Source organism: Nyctibius grandis, chromosome 5 (genome assembly GCF_013368605.1).
Source record: "Nyctibius grandis isolate bNycGra1 chromosome 5, bNycGra1.pri, whole genome shotgun sequence".
Lineage (NCBI taxonomy): Eukaryota > Metazoa > Chordata > Aves > Nyctibiiformes > Nyctibiidae > Nyctibius > Nyctibius grandis.
The window spans coordinates 63,156,299-63,172,903 of NC_090662.1; the positions used below are offsets into that span (position 1 = coordinate 63,156,299).

Genomic DNA, 16,605 nt, shown 5'->3' on the forward strand with positions numbered 1-16,605 from the left:
TTGTTCTTTCCTGTTGGTCACTGCTCCTGCTGTCATTTTGTTCATGTTGGTAGTATTTTCCAAATTTGCTGTCTGCTAAGTCTACAAGACAAGTCTCCATCCCTTTCAAAGAGGCTCAAGACACCTGCCCATGTACAGATTTCACTCACAGCTACAGAGCAAGTAGTATTCACCTCGGAGGCCTGGGCAAATTTCCCCATCACCTGTTTGTGAGGAAAAAATTAGCATACTTAGGGAAAAAAAAATCACTACAATTCCCTAAAGAAGTACAGTGTAAGAGTCGAAGTCTGGCTGAATATATTTGTGGTTACTCGGTAGAAGAGTTGTGCTCTTTGATCTGAATGTGTAGGCAACCAGACTTAAGTGTTTTTAAGAATAAAAATACCTAAATACTTGGGAATGTAGTCACTATACAATTCATTCACAGAGAAGGAACCACTGTTTTCCCATCTCTTCGTCATAGAAACAGGGAAGCTTGATTTTAAGCTATATGTCTATCTTAGACTTCTCTCCTTAAAAAAGGTACTTCTGCTAACTCTAATGAGCACTTATACAGTGGCAGCAACTGTGAGAAAGCTGAATTAGGCTGTGTATAGCCACTGTGTTTCAGCCAGCTTTTCCCAGAGATAGTTAGAGCATAGTTAAGGAAGACAACTCACTGGTAAAGTATCACTGGACATGGAGACTGTTGTTCTCTGGCATTTAACAAAGCCAACAGTTGTGTACAGCGTGCAGACTCATGGGCATGTAATTTCTATGTTCATAGGCAGAAGCATCAAATAATTTAGGCAATTTAGTGTATTTTCAGTCTTCAATTATGGAAAGAATAAAGATGGTTCTGATGAAAGATCTTTAGTGAGAGGGTATTATTTCACTTAGCTTGCTTTAAAGAATCACTGTCAGCACCAGCTAAATGCCTTTCTTTACTCTCCTCTAATGAACAAAAATCCAGCAAAGTACTTTGTTTCACTTTCCTCTTTTACTAACTATTTTTTTCTGTTCCTGCCATATCTTCTAGCAATATTTGTTCTCTGAAGGCAACTCTGATCTAAGTTATAAAAGCAAATGATTCACGAACATTCCATATGTGGGTCATTTTAACTATGCTAGAGAAAAAAAATGTGTTAAGACTTAATAGAAAGTATTTAGACAATATTTAGATAAATGAAAAGGTCAAATGTTACCAGTTATATCAAAGTGGACAGCGTGGAGGTTGCAGAATTTTGCAAGAGTTTGTGCTTAGGCCACTTTAATTATCTCAAACTGGCACTTCTTAACTACTAAGCACATATTCAACCATAGTGTTCTTGTGTTTCTTTTAGAAAGACTGTATGTAACACCCAGAGAGAGTGAGCCTTCACAGTGCTGTTGTGCAGCATAAGGAGTTTTGCTTGGCATGAATTTGGAATGGTTGCATTATTTGTGAATAGCAAACTCATGAAGGAATTATGCTGGGGACTAAGTAGGACCCCTGTTTATGCCTTAGTCAACTCTGCATCAGAGAGAAAACTTAAGATATATTGAACCACTTGACAGTTCAAGCTTCAACATATGCTCAAATCAAACACATGCTAGCCAGCTGTGATGGACCATTTGGAATAGGGACTGCTCCTTTAATTTTCAAAAGCGATCTTTTCATACAACAGGCTTCAGGATGGCAAGCTTTTGGCTTCTGTGTGCCAGATCGGAAGGAACAGCCAGGCAAGGATCTCCTCCCTGCAACGATACATGGCAGTGGTATTAGATATTGGGAATCCTGAGAGCAAAGAAAGTAATGGCTCCTTGAAGGTGACTCTTACTTTTCCAGCCACCTTTTCCCTTCCCTGTTTGTCTCAGACTCTCCATGCGACATCTGAACGCCTGCCTTATTAGGCTTATTTGCATAAGCATATTAGGAGTTATTCTGGAGCAATATTTCATTTGGACTAATTAAATGAAGGACATGCCATCCAAAATTAATAACATAGGGATGGATAATAATAAAAGCAAGCTCAAGTCTGTAAAATTACTTTAACTCTTCTACCATGTCAGTATGACTAGAGAGCTGATCTCAATGGCTGGTCTAGCACAAGGATGTCAAGTGGCAGATTCAGAATGATATGCAGAGTTTGGGGAAGCAGGTTAAATACTGCTTTGCTGACACCTTGATGTTGTGGTCCCTTCATAGGGCCATTATGTGAGAGAGTTATGACCACAAATAACTATAGCTTTGGGGGTGTGGATTTGGAATGATCTGTTACACACATAGGACATTTCTGGGGAGCACTGAGCTTCATTTTTATATAACTAGTGACTTAATATTGGCATGTATCTGGGAGATAGAAACTCTTCTAAGCACCATAAAAATTACAGAGAGAGCAAGCAAGAAAGAATGAAATAAGAACGATGGCTCTTTAGATCCATAAATTAAACCACACTGTGTGTTGCATCCCTCTCTAATTTCTTTCATGGTCATTTATACCAGAGTCCTAGCAATCCTTGTTTGTGTTACGTCTGGCATTCTACAGTGCAAATCTTAGAGAGAGCGCAAGTAAATAATACATACACTTGCGTAGGTGACCATGCCAGCCAGATTGTATATGCAAGTGATTACATATGAATTATGTGCTTAGACAAGGGAACACATAAATGGATTGCCAGGATGAGGTGCCTTTCAAAAAAACAAGCAAAACTTCACACTTCAGTTTGCACTTTCTGTTTTGGGTTTGTTTTAAGATGACCTGCTTTTCCTGCCTTTCCCCTTAAAATTTTGTCCTTCTTAAAGGTTTGCTGTAGTACACTCAGTCTCTTTAATGAACTTAGCGGTGGGTGAAAGCTCTGCTCTGGTACAGGAACTCTGAGAATACAGAAGAAAGTTGTGTGCTGTTTCAGAGGGAAGAGAGCATGTCAGCTACATCGGCAGAGGCCTTGTTACTTTATATTCAAAAAGAAATGCACTCTAAGCAGTTATTGTTAGCCTTTCTTCTACCACTCTTCCAACTTCCAAAGTTTAGGAACCCATTCTGTTATGGGAAGTTTTCCTTGAAGTATTTTGGAGGAAATGAGCTCTTATGTTGAAAAGCTGCTTCACATAATAAACTTTATAATGCCAGTGAATAGATATAAGACAGTTAAGCAACAGAATAAATCTTCTCAGTTTTATGAATGCACTTACTTTCTGCCTACTTTCTCTGAAGTATAACATGCTAGGACAAGTCCTGAAATCCGTTTCACTCAGGTCCCCTATAGACAAAATACTAATTGAAGTTAATGGGAGCACAGCTCAGGGGAAAACTTAAAATCTGGTAATTGTAGTGCATGCCCTTTAAAACTTTAAACAAGAGGAGTTTCAGACAGGGCAATAGGAACTTTTTGAAAACTTCTCTATCCGCTTTCAGCAGTGACTTTTGATATTTCAGAACTTGAGTCTCACAGAAAGAAAATGAAACATAGCTGATGGAACATGCTAGTGCCAGTAGCACAGTGAAATATCGAGTTTAGTCACCCAACTTATTTCAGAAGCTGTAGAAATGTTTTGTTTAGCCCTTACTGAAGAAATGTAAAGGTTTGGGTTTGCCTCTTCAACAAACAAAAAAATGTGGCTAAAAATGTTCTCCCACTTTCTTCACTTTGAGCATGTCTGTGTGATGTCACTAGTTATAAGTTAAAGATGTAAGGCTTAAGGAAAATTTGTCTTTGTAAGAAATAATTTTTTTGCAATTTTCTGTCCCATTGTTGCAAATGACTAGCCTTTTGAAATTCTGACCTGCAAATCTGTAAGAAATGAAAGGAAAAAATTATGTTTGTTACTTCTGCTTCAGAGTCACAAAATTCTGTGAATGGCAAACAAAAAAGTTTTTGTTTTATTTGAAAATGAAAGCAATGTACAATACACCTGAAGTTTTGGATTAAAAATATTTTTCAATTTTATCAGGATACATGGATGTGTCAGAATGGATTGTACCAGGTTGGAAAGACTCAACTAATTTTAATTATATTGTGTAAAGCAGTTGCCTAAAAGAACTTTTTTTTTTCAAGCTTGCAGGAACTTTAGCATATTTCAGAGCTTCTGAAGTTAATTTAAAAGTAGGATTTTAGATGACTTCACCTGGCATTTTACGGTGTTGTATTGCTGGTACTCAGAGATCTTCCACGGTTACAAGAAACTAGTGTCAGGAAGAGTTTCTCTCTCTAATGAAGATTATTTTTCTTCTTCTTTCCCACTTTCCCTTTCCTGTCAGTCGGAAGTGTCTTGGATCCCCAACAAACACTACTCTGGGATTTACGGGCTGATGAAGTTGGTTCTGACTAAGACTCTACCTTCCAATCTTGAGCGAGTCATTGTCCTCGACACAGACATTACATTTGCCACTGACATTGCTGAGCTATGGGCTGTCTTTCACAAGTTCAAAGGTATTCTAATGATTTTTTTACTGTCTTTATTTGTAGGGGAGGGAGAATGGTAAAGCAAATAGTACAATGGGGGTAAAAGGGCTATCAGATTTGTTCAATGTTTTCACTCTTTCGATCTTTGGTGTTTGAATATAACTGTTCTGTTTGTGAGTTCTTTCCTCAACAATGTTCCATATAGAATGATTGACAACACTGATTATCTATGCAGTTTGTTTTATTGGTCTAATTATTTGGGAGAGGTGAGAGCTTGACAATACAGTGGATGATAAAGAATTATGAGGATGCTGTCATGACCTACCATTCAAGCACCTGTTGGTATTCAATACTTAGAAGAACTTGTTTTATATTACTTTTTATTAATAAAACCTAATTATTACTTTCAGTATAACTTTTCTATGTTACCACTCAAAATAAATGAAGTTAGGATCATACTTGGACCAGGGAGGAGGAAGAAGGGGGCAGATTTATACATGTTAATAGAAATGAGCTACTGCTTTCTCCTCTTGATGAGTTGGTAAAGGCTTCTGGATTTGAAGTATCCACCTAAAGTAGTTTTTTCTACCTGTACCCATTTCCCACAGGTCCTTGAAAAACTCACAGAATCACAGAATGTTAGGGATTGGAAGGGACCTCGAAAGATCATCTAGTCCAATCCCCCTGCCGGAGCAGGATTACCTAGATCATATCACACAGGAACGCATCCAGGCGGGTTTTGAATGTCTCCAGAGAAGGAGACTCCACAACCTCTCTGGGCAGCCTGTTCCAGTGTTCAGTTACCCTCACCGTAAAGAAGTTTTTCCTTATATTTATGCGGAACCTCCTGTGTTCCAGCTTGCACCCATTGCCCCTTGTCATGTCAATGGATGTCACTGAGAAGAGCCTGGCTCCATCCTCATGACACTTGCCCTTTACATATTTATAAACGTTAATGAGGTCACCCCTCAGTCTCCTCTTCTCTAAGCTAAAGAGACCCAGCTCCCTCAGCCTCTCCTCATAAGGGAGATGTTCCACTCCCTTAATCATCTTCGTGGCTCTGCGCTGGACTCTCTCTAGCAGTTCCCTGTCCTTCTTGAACTGAGGGGCCCAGAACTGGACACAATATTCCAGATGCGGCCTCACCAGGGCAGAGTAGAGGGGGAGGAGAACCTCTCTTGACCTACTAACCACGCCCCTTCTAATACACCCCAGGATGCCATTGGCCTTCTTGGCCACAAGGGCACACTGCTGGCTCATGGTCATCCTGCTGTCCACTAGGACCCCCAGGTCCCTTTCCCCTACACTGCTCTCCAACAGGTCTGTCCCCAGCTTGTACTCATACATAGGGTTGTTCTTGCCCAGATGCAGGACTCTACACTTGCCCTTGTTATATTTCATTAAATTTCTCCCCACCCAACTCTCCAGCCTGTCTAGGTCTCTCTGAATGGCAGCACAGCCTTCTGGTGTGTCAGCCACTCCTCCCAGTTCTGTGTCATCAGCGAACTTGCTGACAGTACACTCTATTCCCTCATCCAAGTCATTAATGAATATATTGAATAGTACTGGTCCCAGTACCGACCCTTGAGGGACTCCACTAGACACAGACCTCCAACTGGACTCTGTCCCATTGACCACCACTCTCTGGCTTCTTTTCTTCAGCCAGTTCACAATCCACCTCACTACCCGATCATCCAGACCACACTTCCCCAGTTTAGCTGCGAGGATGCTGTGGGAGACCGTGTCAAATGCTTTACTGAAATCAAGATAGACCACATCTACTGCTTTAAGTCCTTGATAGTTTGACCAAGAAAGGATGCTTTCAGAGTAACTGTGTAAGGAAATGATCACAAAAAGTTCCCTACTACCCTGTCACAAACCAGAGCACTTTCCTGGCTAACACACTGCTAAAACCATTTCATTCTCGCAGGCTCCAGTGTTGCCAGCTTTTCAGAGTCAGAGACGTGCCCTATTATTCTCTTCTTGCCCTCAGAATATGTATTGGAGTGCTGGTAAGTGCAGAGATATTCCAGTATCCTGGTTTGAAGGTTTACAGCCCCATAAAAGTGTAGCCTTGATGTGTATTCTCAGCTCTCCTAAAATCACCTCAAGCAAAGTCAGTCTAAGCAAATGGGACTATTTATTTACAGAAGGCAAAATAAACCACTCTGTTAGAAAGGTGACAGGAAAAAGGGCACATTTACTGTACTTATCCCATGCTGAAATCCACAAGGCCTCTTTGCCTTTCCCAGTACCCAGCAAATGGGCAGGAGCTATTATCTTCAGCTCCACGGTCAAGGACTGGGTGCTAGTACTTGATTCTCAGTGCATTTGTTTCCTTTCCCTTCTCTGGATGCATTGATGTCCCTTCAGCGGGCCAGAAGTAATCACCTTCTTACTTAACTGAACTATTCACAAACGTGCTTCATTAAGGAATATAAAGTTTTTCCTCCTCTTCAGGTATTGTTCAGACCTCTTCACCAAACCTTTCCCTACACTGAACCTTGAGTTTCATATAAACACCTTGACAACCATAATTTACATAAATGTATGCATAGGGAGTAATGCTGTGCTATTGTACTGTCTCACTGTGTGCTACTGTCCCATTAATAGTAATATTTTACTGAATATGGTGTATTAGCATGATGTAGCTGGTAAAGAAATGTGTATAAACTGAACTTGGGCATAGACCCCTGCATGGTCAAAGACAGCAAAATCTGAATTGAGACAATGAGGGGGATCATCTCTTTGCTTACATTTTCTGCCATAGTTTCAATGAAGGTCCCTTGCTTTTTACTGGGGAAAGAAACCAAACATAAAGACTGCTTGTAAAGAAAGGAATATGAAGCAGAGGCAGGCCTAAGATTGAAAAAAATACAGACAGAAAATATGGAAACATGGAGAAGGATAAATACTGGGAGTAAAAAAGTGGGTGTAAGTCAGTCTCCATACAGCTAGGCAAGGTTGTTCAGCTGGTTAGAGCTGTGAAGAACTCTTAACTTACGCATGGAGACAGAATTCCCCTGCTACCTCCAGCCCTCATAACATACATAGCACAACTCCCACATGCATGATTTTGTAAGTTGTCCAATCTGTCCTTTTAATTCCGGCTGACCACCTCCTTCTCCACAATTTTTTAATCCTGGCAATAAACTGGTCAGTGTCGACGTCTGCTCATGTCCCAGATAGTCATGCACAAAGAAAGAATTAATGGCACAATCCCATAGCCCCAGGAGTTCAGCAAGGTGGGAGAGGACTTTGGAAGGCATGTACACCCAAAATAGTGATCCTATATGTTGGGGAGGAGAGAGAAATGAGCGTTTCCGAGCACAAGCTTGTTCTCCAGCCTGTATCATAGGGTGCCGTCCCATTAGGCAAAGACTCAATGGAAATGGATCATCCTGGAAAGCAAGGGCAAGTAAGTTGGAAAGATCCGGTTGCTCTTTTACTGCTTTGTAAAAGATTTGTTTAAATCATATGGTGATTCCCAATTTGTCCTCTTTGTCTTTTTATTTCTCCTGCCAACATTACAAAAGACTCAAAGGATGTCTCATGTCATTAGCCCCAAATATTCCTCTAAAGGATCTGGTTTTAAACTAATGTTTTAATCCCCTCCTTGTTTCTCCCTCAAAAGCCACAAGTAAGTTTATGAAGATTTCTTTGGGACAATCTAGTGTTTGTTGTAATATTACTTAAGCAGGAGAGAAATAAAACTCCTGTGAAGGGAAGTTCTGCTCTCTGAAGGAACTTGACGCTATACCAAACCCCAGCTTGGAGGGCAGTTTTAGAACCATAGACTACTCTTCTAGAAATATTCAAGTGCCCAGTGTTGGCTAGTAGTAGCCGTTATAAACCTGCTTGCACCAGTATGTTGTTTGAGCAAATAGAAGAATTTTTCACATCAGTGCAGGAAAGGCAAGAGCTTCCTTCTGTGGGTTGCTGCAGGATAACTGGTAAGACAGTCCAGCACAGCCTCTTCCAATTTACAGCTACACAGATAAAGTGAGAGAAGGTCCTAGAGTCTGTGATTCTGTGCCCAGGAAGACTTTTCTTCCCAACAAAAATAGTGACAAAGAGAGACCAGTAGCTCAGATTCCTTTTCTCCAGGACACCACACTTGGAAGAAACTCAGATTCAGGATTGTCTTGCAATTTAACCAGGTCCAATTTGCTGCGTAGAAAGGCTACAGTATGTTTTAAATAGCACGTGCAATATCCACTATCCTTGTTCTGCAGAGGTTCTTCTTCTTGTCATCTTAAGAGTTGCTGAAAAGATCAGACCATCACAGAGTAACTTAATATTTTAGGTGGTAAATCTACTGTTACATTCGCTCTGTAGATGAAAAAAAAGGGAGTAGGATTCCTTTGTAAATTATTGCTCTTCTGCCCTTTTCTGATAAGCTCTTTGCATATGCCCTTACAGTAAATGATCCAAATATTCTGTAACTGAGTGCACAAACGAGGGCTGTACATACGTGATTTTATTTGAAAATCTCTTCTTTGAAGTGGCAACCTTAGGCTTTAGGAGAAATTCACACACCTCTTCGGTAGCCTGCAACAGTGTCTCTCAAGCAATGTAACATTTAAAAATTTCTCTTAGCAGTTACTGTGGGTTGTATAATTATTATCCCTTTTATATGCAAGCTTCAATCTCTATGCATAAATATGTCTTTGGGAACCAGTAACTTAAATTTCAAGAGTCAGATCCAGCTTTTCAGCTGGGATTTGGATGTTTCTGCTTTAGCCTCATTCTCTCTTGCTCTCCCAAAGATAAGCAGTCTGTCTCTCTAGGACAGATACATACCTCCAAAATATTTACTTCAAAGGTGTGAGTCTGCAGCCAGTCTGGTGAAGATAACCTGTCATGCATGTTTTCTGTGACTTAGTTGACAGTGATTATGTTTTCTATTCATCTTTCACTGGATTTTGACAGTTCTAAATTTGAGAAAGCGTGTAGCCTAAGGGCAGAAGAGTGGGACTGTAGATCATATGCATTCTTGGATGAAGTGCTGCAAAGTGTTTCAGACAGCAAGGATTAGTGTAACCAATATGCTTTTATCACATAAACTGTGTGAATTCTTCTGAGAAAAGAACAAGTCCAAAGCTATGCTCTCTGCCATCAATCTTAAAGTTATTTTAAAGGCAACATGAACTAATTTTTTTTATTATTCTTGCTCACCCAAACTCTTGGTATTGAAATGTGTGTGCTTTTTTCCAAACTTATGATTTTTACTTTTTTTGTTAAAAATGGATTCTCAAGAGCATTCTTTGTAAGTGGTATTTGGGACCTGACTGTAACAGCCATCATCATTATTTGTGTTACAGGTTGCAGTTCCAGTCAGAATAACAGCCTCTTTGTGCTGGGTGTTGTACATATACATAGCAAGAGACTGTCTTTGTGCTTTACCTAGTGTCGGGTGACAATTCTTGCGTCTGCTTGGTTCCTTTAGGCCATCGCTAGGTGTGAGTCACAGCTGAGACCCACAAATGAGACCTGAATAATCCCTGTAGAGATCAGTGTTGAGGGACTCTGGGTTAAGTTGAATGCCACATCTGAGGGCATTATGGTATTTCTAAGTACGTGTCATAACTCAAAGGCTATATTGAACAGTTATGTCCTACTAGTATGTGTTAGTTTTGCAATCCAGCTAGCTGATATGATGTATATTTTAAGTACTTTTAAATGATAGAGACTGGATACTACATAACTAGTGTATTTCAAATAACTGTAGTTGCAGATTAAGTCGTCCAGATGTCCTGGTTTGGCCCAAACCAGGCCAATTAGTCTTAAAGAAACCAAGGTCACTGCTAAATTCCTCACTGCTTATGAGTGAAGAGCCGAAGGGGGGTCGCACCTGCAGGGAGGAGCAGACAGGGCAGGTGACCCAAGATTGACCAACAAGGTATTCCATCCCATACACGTCATTCTCACTTTCCTATTTATCACTAACCCACAGCCTCCTGGAGGTGGGGCCCAGGAGGGACCAGCCCTCCTGTCTCCCACTGATTGGTACCAGCTTTGCCAATTCTCCAGTTAAAAGCCTGCAGGTGTGATGGCAGGGGGAGCTACTGCATTTTCCCCTCTGCCTGTGCTGGGGGGAGCAACTCTGCCTGAGGAGGATTTCCAAGCTCTCGATCTTGGTTTTGTATATATTTGTATATATTTGATTATTTCTATTATTCTTATTATACTCTTTTTCATTACTATAGTTTATTAAAACTGTTTTAACTTTCCAACCCGTAAGTCTCTCTCCCTTCTCCCTTTCCCTTGGGGTGGGGGGGAGGGTTAAGAGAGAGTGTCTGCCACAGGTTTAATAGCCGGCCCAGCTTTAAACCATGACAGATTTATTGGTGCCCAACATGGGGCACGAGAGAAGCTCCAACAGGTTGCTCTGATAAGTTGAATCCTGGCTCTGGTGGGAGGAGACCTGGAGAGCTCAGCTGAGAGAGTATCAGATTTCTTCCTTTGAGATTTATGAGGGGTTGGAAATTAAAACAGATAGTGAAGATGGTGATGTCATTTTTGAATGCTGTGTTATCTCGTCTTTTTATAGAGTTTCTTTCACAGCTGAGTATTGCAATGATGCCTTACCTGCTGTGGGCACTGTGTTATTGCTTGCTTCGTATGAATGTTTACATGCAGTTTAGCAGTGGGCGCTGGTCGAAATGTATTGTTTTGGTATGGGGTTTGATACTGATTTATGCTGTGATAAACTGGGCAGTTACTATTCCGATCTCTTATCTCTATGACACAATGATGGGCAGCTTTAATCACGAATCAGTAGCAGCGACTTTATCTGCATGCTCCAGGCGTCCTTTAGCTGATTCTGTTAATGATTACACTTCCAGTTTTACTTTGGGAAATAGTACCTTCTCCTTTTCTGCCAAGCTGATTCCACTAGATTTTGCGAAATTAGGATGGTGCTGTCTAGGTGGCATGTTTTTATTTTCGGTTGTCCTGAATGTGTTTCTGATGTGGGATAAGATTAAATATCGGTGCAGGGACAGTTGTAGGTGTTATGCAGCCACCTCAGATCCTACAGCGTGTACTGCCGCTACAGCCACTAAACCCACTGAAACCTCGGCAGCCTGTACCACAGCTGCTACACCCCCCAAGATGGCCACTGCAGCTACTCAGACTCTCAGCACTCCCACGACAGCCACTGCATCTACTCAGACCCCAGCATCTATCAAATCTGTACCAATTGCTCCTGTAACCAGGAAGAAATACCGAAAGAAATCAGCTTGTGAAGAGAAGGATGATGACTCAGAGCCTTCTAAGGCAGAGCCATCATATGACCCAGGTGAGGGCCCTTCTCAGGCAGAGTTAGGGCCCGACACAGATGGGGGTTTCCTCGATTGTCCTTTTAAAGAAGACCCATCACAGAAGAAAGGTCCTTCTGAAGCAGAACTATCACAAGAGGAGGACTCGGACGCAGAGATAACCTACCACTCCTTATCCCTGAAGGACCTGAGAAATATAAGGAAAGACTTCAGCCGTTATGACAGTGAGCCTATTATTACCTGGTTGCTCTGATGCTGGGATAATGGGGCAGACAGCATGCAATTAGATAGCAGAGAAGCCAGACAGTTGGGATCCCTGTCCAGAGATGGTGGTATTGATAAGGCGCTCGCAAGAAAGTCAAACACTATCAGTCTCTGGAGGCGACTCTTGTCAGCCGTAAAGAGCAGGTATCCCTATAAAGATGATGTTATGAGCCACCTAAGCAAATGGACCACTATCGAAAAAGGTATTAACTACCTTAGACAACTAGCTGTGCAAGAGATCATTTATAGACACCCACGGGACATTGTAGATCCTGATGAAGTGGAATGCAACCGATCCATGTTCCAGAAGGTTGTGAAGAATGCTCCACCGACATATACCCATACATTGTCAATATTAGTCTGGGGAGAAGATGCTATGGCACGACGTAGTGTGGGTGAAATGGCTAACTGTATGCGACAGTATGAAGATAGTATTTCTTCCCCACTGCAGGCACGCATCTCGGCTGTGGAAAAACTGACTAAGGAGAACAAGGACTCATTGAAACAACTGTCAGACAAACTGTCCAGGATCGAGAATAAACTTGACTCTCTACCTACACAGGCGCGCGTTGCAGCTGTTAGGAGCAAACGCTCTCCTACAGGACCAGCTCAAAGGAAACGGAACACATCACGAGGTATCCTGTGGTTTGCCCTGCGTGGTTATGGGGAGGACATGAGCAGATGGCATGGACAACCTACCAGTACCCTACAGGCACGAGTACGTGAGTTGCAAGCTAAAAGAAATACCAGAGAGAATTTTCCTAGGAGGATGGCTGCTCCAGTTACCAGTGAGCAGGACCCCAGTCAGGGTAGATGGGCCTCAAATCCCTTTTTCCCAAGTGTGAATAGGAGAAATGAAGGTCCAGTCCCTGTGAGCAGCACGAATCCATTTCTTAATTAGGGGGGCCCTGCCTCCAGCCAGGTGGAGGAAAGGGACAACCGAGTTTATTGGACTGTGTGGATTCGATGGCCTGGCACATCAAAACCACAAAGGTATCGAGCCTTGGTAGACACTGGTGCACAGTGCACCCTAATGCCATTGGATCATAAAGGGGCAGAATCTATCAGTACTTCAGGAGTAACAGGAGGATCTCAAGTGTTATCTGTATTGGAGGCCGAAGTGAGCCTAACTAGAAATGAATGGAAAAAGCACCCCATTGTGACTGGCCCAGATGCTCCGTGCATCCTTGGCATAGACTCCCTCAAGAGAGGGTATTTTAAGGACCCAAAAGGGTATAGATGGGCCTTTGGTATAGCAGCTGTAGAGACTGAGGACATTAAACAGCTGTTTACCTTGCCTGGCCTCTCAGAAGATCCTTCTGTTGTGGGGTTGCTGAAGGTTGAAGAACAACAGGTGCCAATTGCTACTACCACAGTGCACCGACGACAATATCACACCAATCGAGACTCCTTGATCCCCATTCATAAACTGATTAGACAATTAGAAAATCAAGGATTGATTGACAAGACTCGCTCACCCTTTAATAGTCCTATATGGCCAGTGCGAAAGTCTGATGGAGAATGGAGATTAACTGTGGACTATCGTGGCCTAAATGAAGTTACGCCACCGCTGAGTGCTGCTGTGCCAGACATGCTAGAACTTCAATACGAACTGGAGTCAAAGGCAGCCAAGTGGTATGCCACCATAGACATTGCTAATGCATTTTTCTCTATTCCTTTGGCACCAAAGTGCAGGCCACAGTTTGCTTTTACCTGGAGAGGTATCCAGTACACCTGGAATCGACTGCCCCAGGGGTGGAAACACAGTCCTACTATTTGCCACGGACTGATCCAGACTGCACTAGAAAAGGGTGGAGCTCCAGAACATTTGCAATACATTGATGACATCATTGTATGGGGTGATACAGCAGCAGAAGTTTTTGACAAAGGGGAGAAAATAATCCAAATTCTTCTGAAAGCTGGTTTTGCCATAAAAAGAGGCAAAGTCAAGGGGCCTGCCCGGGACATCCAGTTTTTAGGGATTAAATAGCAAGATGGGCGTCGCCAGATCCCAATAGAGGTGATCAACAAAATAACAGCTATGTCCCTACCAACTAACAAAAAGGAAACACAAGCCTTCTTAGGCGTTGTGGGTTTCTGGAGAATGCATATTCCAGATTACAGCCAGATTGTACACCCTCTTTATCAAGTGACCAGAAAGAAGAATGATTTTCAGTGGGGCCCTGAACAACGACAGGCTTTTGAACAGATTAAACAAGAGATTGTGCATGCAGTAGCCCTTGGACCAGTCCGTACGGGACAAGATGTTAAAAATGTGCTCTGCACCTCAGGTGGGGACAATGGTCCTACCTGGAGCCTCTGGCAGAAAGTACCAGGGGAGACTCGAGGTCGACCCCTAGGATTTTGGAGTCGAGGATACAAGGGTTCTGAGGCCAATTACACCCCAACAGAAAAAGAGATACTGGCAGCATATGAAGGAGTTAGAGCTGCTTCAGAGGTAATTGGTACGGAAGCACAACTTCTCCTGGCACCTCGATTACCAGTACTAGGCTGGATGTTCAAGGGTAAGGTTCCTACTACCCATCATGCAACTGATGCTACATGGAGTAAATGGATTGCATTAATTACGCAGAGGGCTCGAATAGGAAACCCTAATCGCCCAGGAATCTTAGAAGTGATCATGGACTGGCCAGAAGGCAAAGACTTCGGAATGCCACCAGAAAAGGAGGTGACACGTGCTGAAGAAGCCCCACCATATAATGAACTACCAGAGGATGAGAAGCAGTATGCCCTGTTCACCGATGGATCCTGCCGTCTTGTAGGAAAGCATCGGAAGTGGAAAGCTGCTGTATGGAGTCCTATACGACGAGTCACAGAAGCTACAGAAGGACAAGGTGAATCAAGTCAATTTGCAGAGGTAAAAGCCATCCAGCTGGCTTTAGACATTGCTGAACAAGAAAAGTGGCCAAGGCTGTATCTTTATACTGACTCATGGATGGTAGCAAATGCCTTGTGGGGGTGGTTAGAGCAGTGGAAGCGAAGCAACTGGTAGCGCAATTTGGGCTGCTGAATTGTGGCAAGATATTGCTGCTCGGCTAGAGAAACTAGTCGTGAAGGTACGTCATGTAGATGCTCACGTACCTAAAAGTCGGGCAACTGAGGAACATCAAAACAACCAACAAGCAGATCAGGCTGCTAAAGTGTTCCAAATAGATTTGGACTGGGAACATAAAGGTGAACTATTTTTACCTCGGTGGGCTCATGACACTTCAGGTCATCAAGGGAGAGATGCAACATACAGATGGGCTCGTGACCGAGGGGTGGACTTAACCATGGACTCTATTGCACAGGTTATCCATGATTGTGAAACATGCGCTGCAATTAAGCAAGCCAAACGGTTAAAACCTTTGTGGTATGGGGGGGCGGTGGTTGAAATATAAATATGGGGAGGCCTGGCAAATTGACTATATCACACTCCCTCAAACCCGCCAGGGTAAACGCTATGTGCTTACCGTGGTGGAGGCGACCACCGGATGGTTGGAAACATACTCTGTGCCCCATGCCACTGCCCGGAACACTATTCTGGGCCTTGAAAAGCAAATCTTGTGGCGACACGGCACGCCAGAGAGAATTGAGTCGGACAATGGGACTCATTTCAAAAACAGTCTCATAGACAACTGGGCCAAAGAGCATGGCATCGAATGGGTATATCACATCCCCTATCATGCACCAGCCTCTGGGAAAATTGAACGGTATAATGGACTGTTAAAGACTACCCTGAAAGCAATGGGGGGTAGAACCTTTAAAAACTGGGATAAGCATCTGGCACAAGCTACCTGGTTAGTTAACACCAGGGGATCTATCAATCGAGCGGGCCCTGCTCAGTCAGACCTTCTACATACAGTAGAAGGAGATAAAGTCCCAGTGGTGCATGAAAGGAATCTATTGGGAAAAACTGTCTGGGTTCTTCCTGCAACGGGCAAAGGTAAACCCATTCGTGGGATTGCTTTTGCTCAGGGACCTGGATGTACTTGGTGGGTGATGTTGCAAGATGGTGAAGTCCGATGTGTCCCTGAAGGTGATCTGATTCTGGGAGAGACTACTTAATTCTGAGCTGTATGTTGTTGCTGCATAAGTGTCTTTCAGGTTAAGACAGTGGTGATGAGACCGGAGCTAGCTGCAAGTGGCGTCCAGTAACCTCCTCGAGACTGACATTTTGAACGTGCAACCCGTGGGCATGAACCGTGACAAAACTCATACCATCTCTCCTGCCCTGAGAGACTGCTAGCCAGATGGAAACCCACAATCCTGAACTAAATGAACTTGATGAACTTTTTGCATAAAGATGAATCATAAACTAGTGATATGTGTATATATATTTGAAAATGAAAAGGTAGTGGTGATCTGAGTATGACGTGAATGGTATGGAATAAGGGGTGGAATGTCCTGGTTTGGCCCAAACCAGGCCAATTAGTCTTAAAGAAACCAAGGTCACTGCTAAATTCCTCACTGCTTATGAGTGAAGAGCCGAAGGGGGGTCGCACCTGCAGGGAGGAGCAGACAGGGCAGGTGACCCAAGATTGACCAACAAGGTATTCCATCCCATACACGTCATTCTCACTTTCCTATTTATCACTAACCCACAGCCTCCTGGAGGTGGGGCCCAGGAGGGACCAGCCCTCCTGTCTCCCACTGATTGGTACCAGCTTTGCCAATTCTCCAGTTAAAAGCC

General features: G+C 42.9%; 1 protein-coding gene across 4 annotated transcripts in view; it reads left to right on the top strand.

Annotated features, from left to right (window-relative positions):
- Positions 1-16,605, top strand: part of LARGE1 (LARGE xylosyl- and glucuronyltransferase 1) — a 300,056-nt gene that overhangs the window by 178,077 nt on the left and 105,374 nt on the right. For all 4 annotated transcript variants that reach the window (XR_011048183.1, XM_068400631.1, XM_068400632.1 and 1 more), the window contains one exon: positions 4,221-4,392. Coding sequence is in view for 3 of the 4 variants with exons in the window: in XM_068400631.1 (XP_068256732.1) it covers positions 4,221-4,392 (172 nt within the window). In the remaining variant the exon portion in view is untranslated. The remainder of the gene's footprint in view (positions 1-4,220; positions 4,393-16,605) is intronic.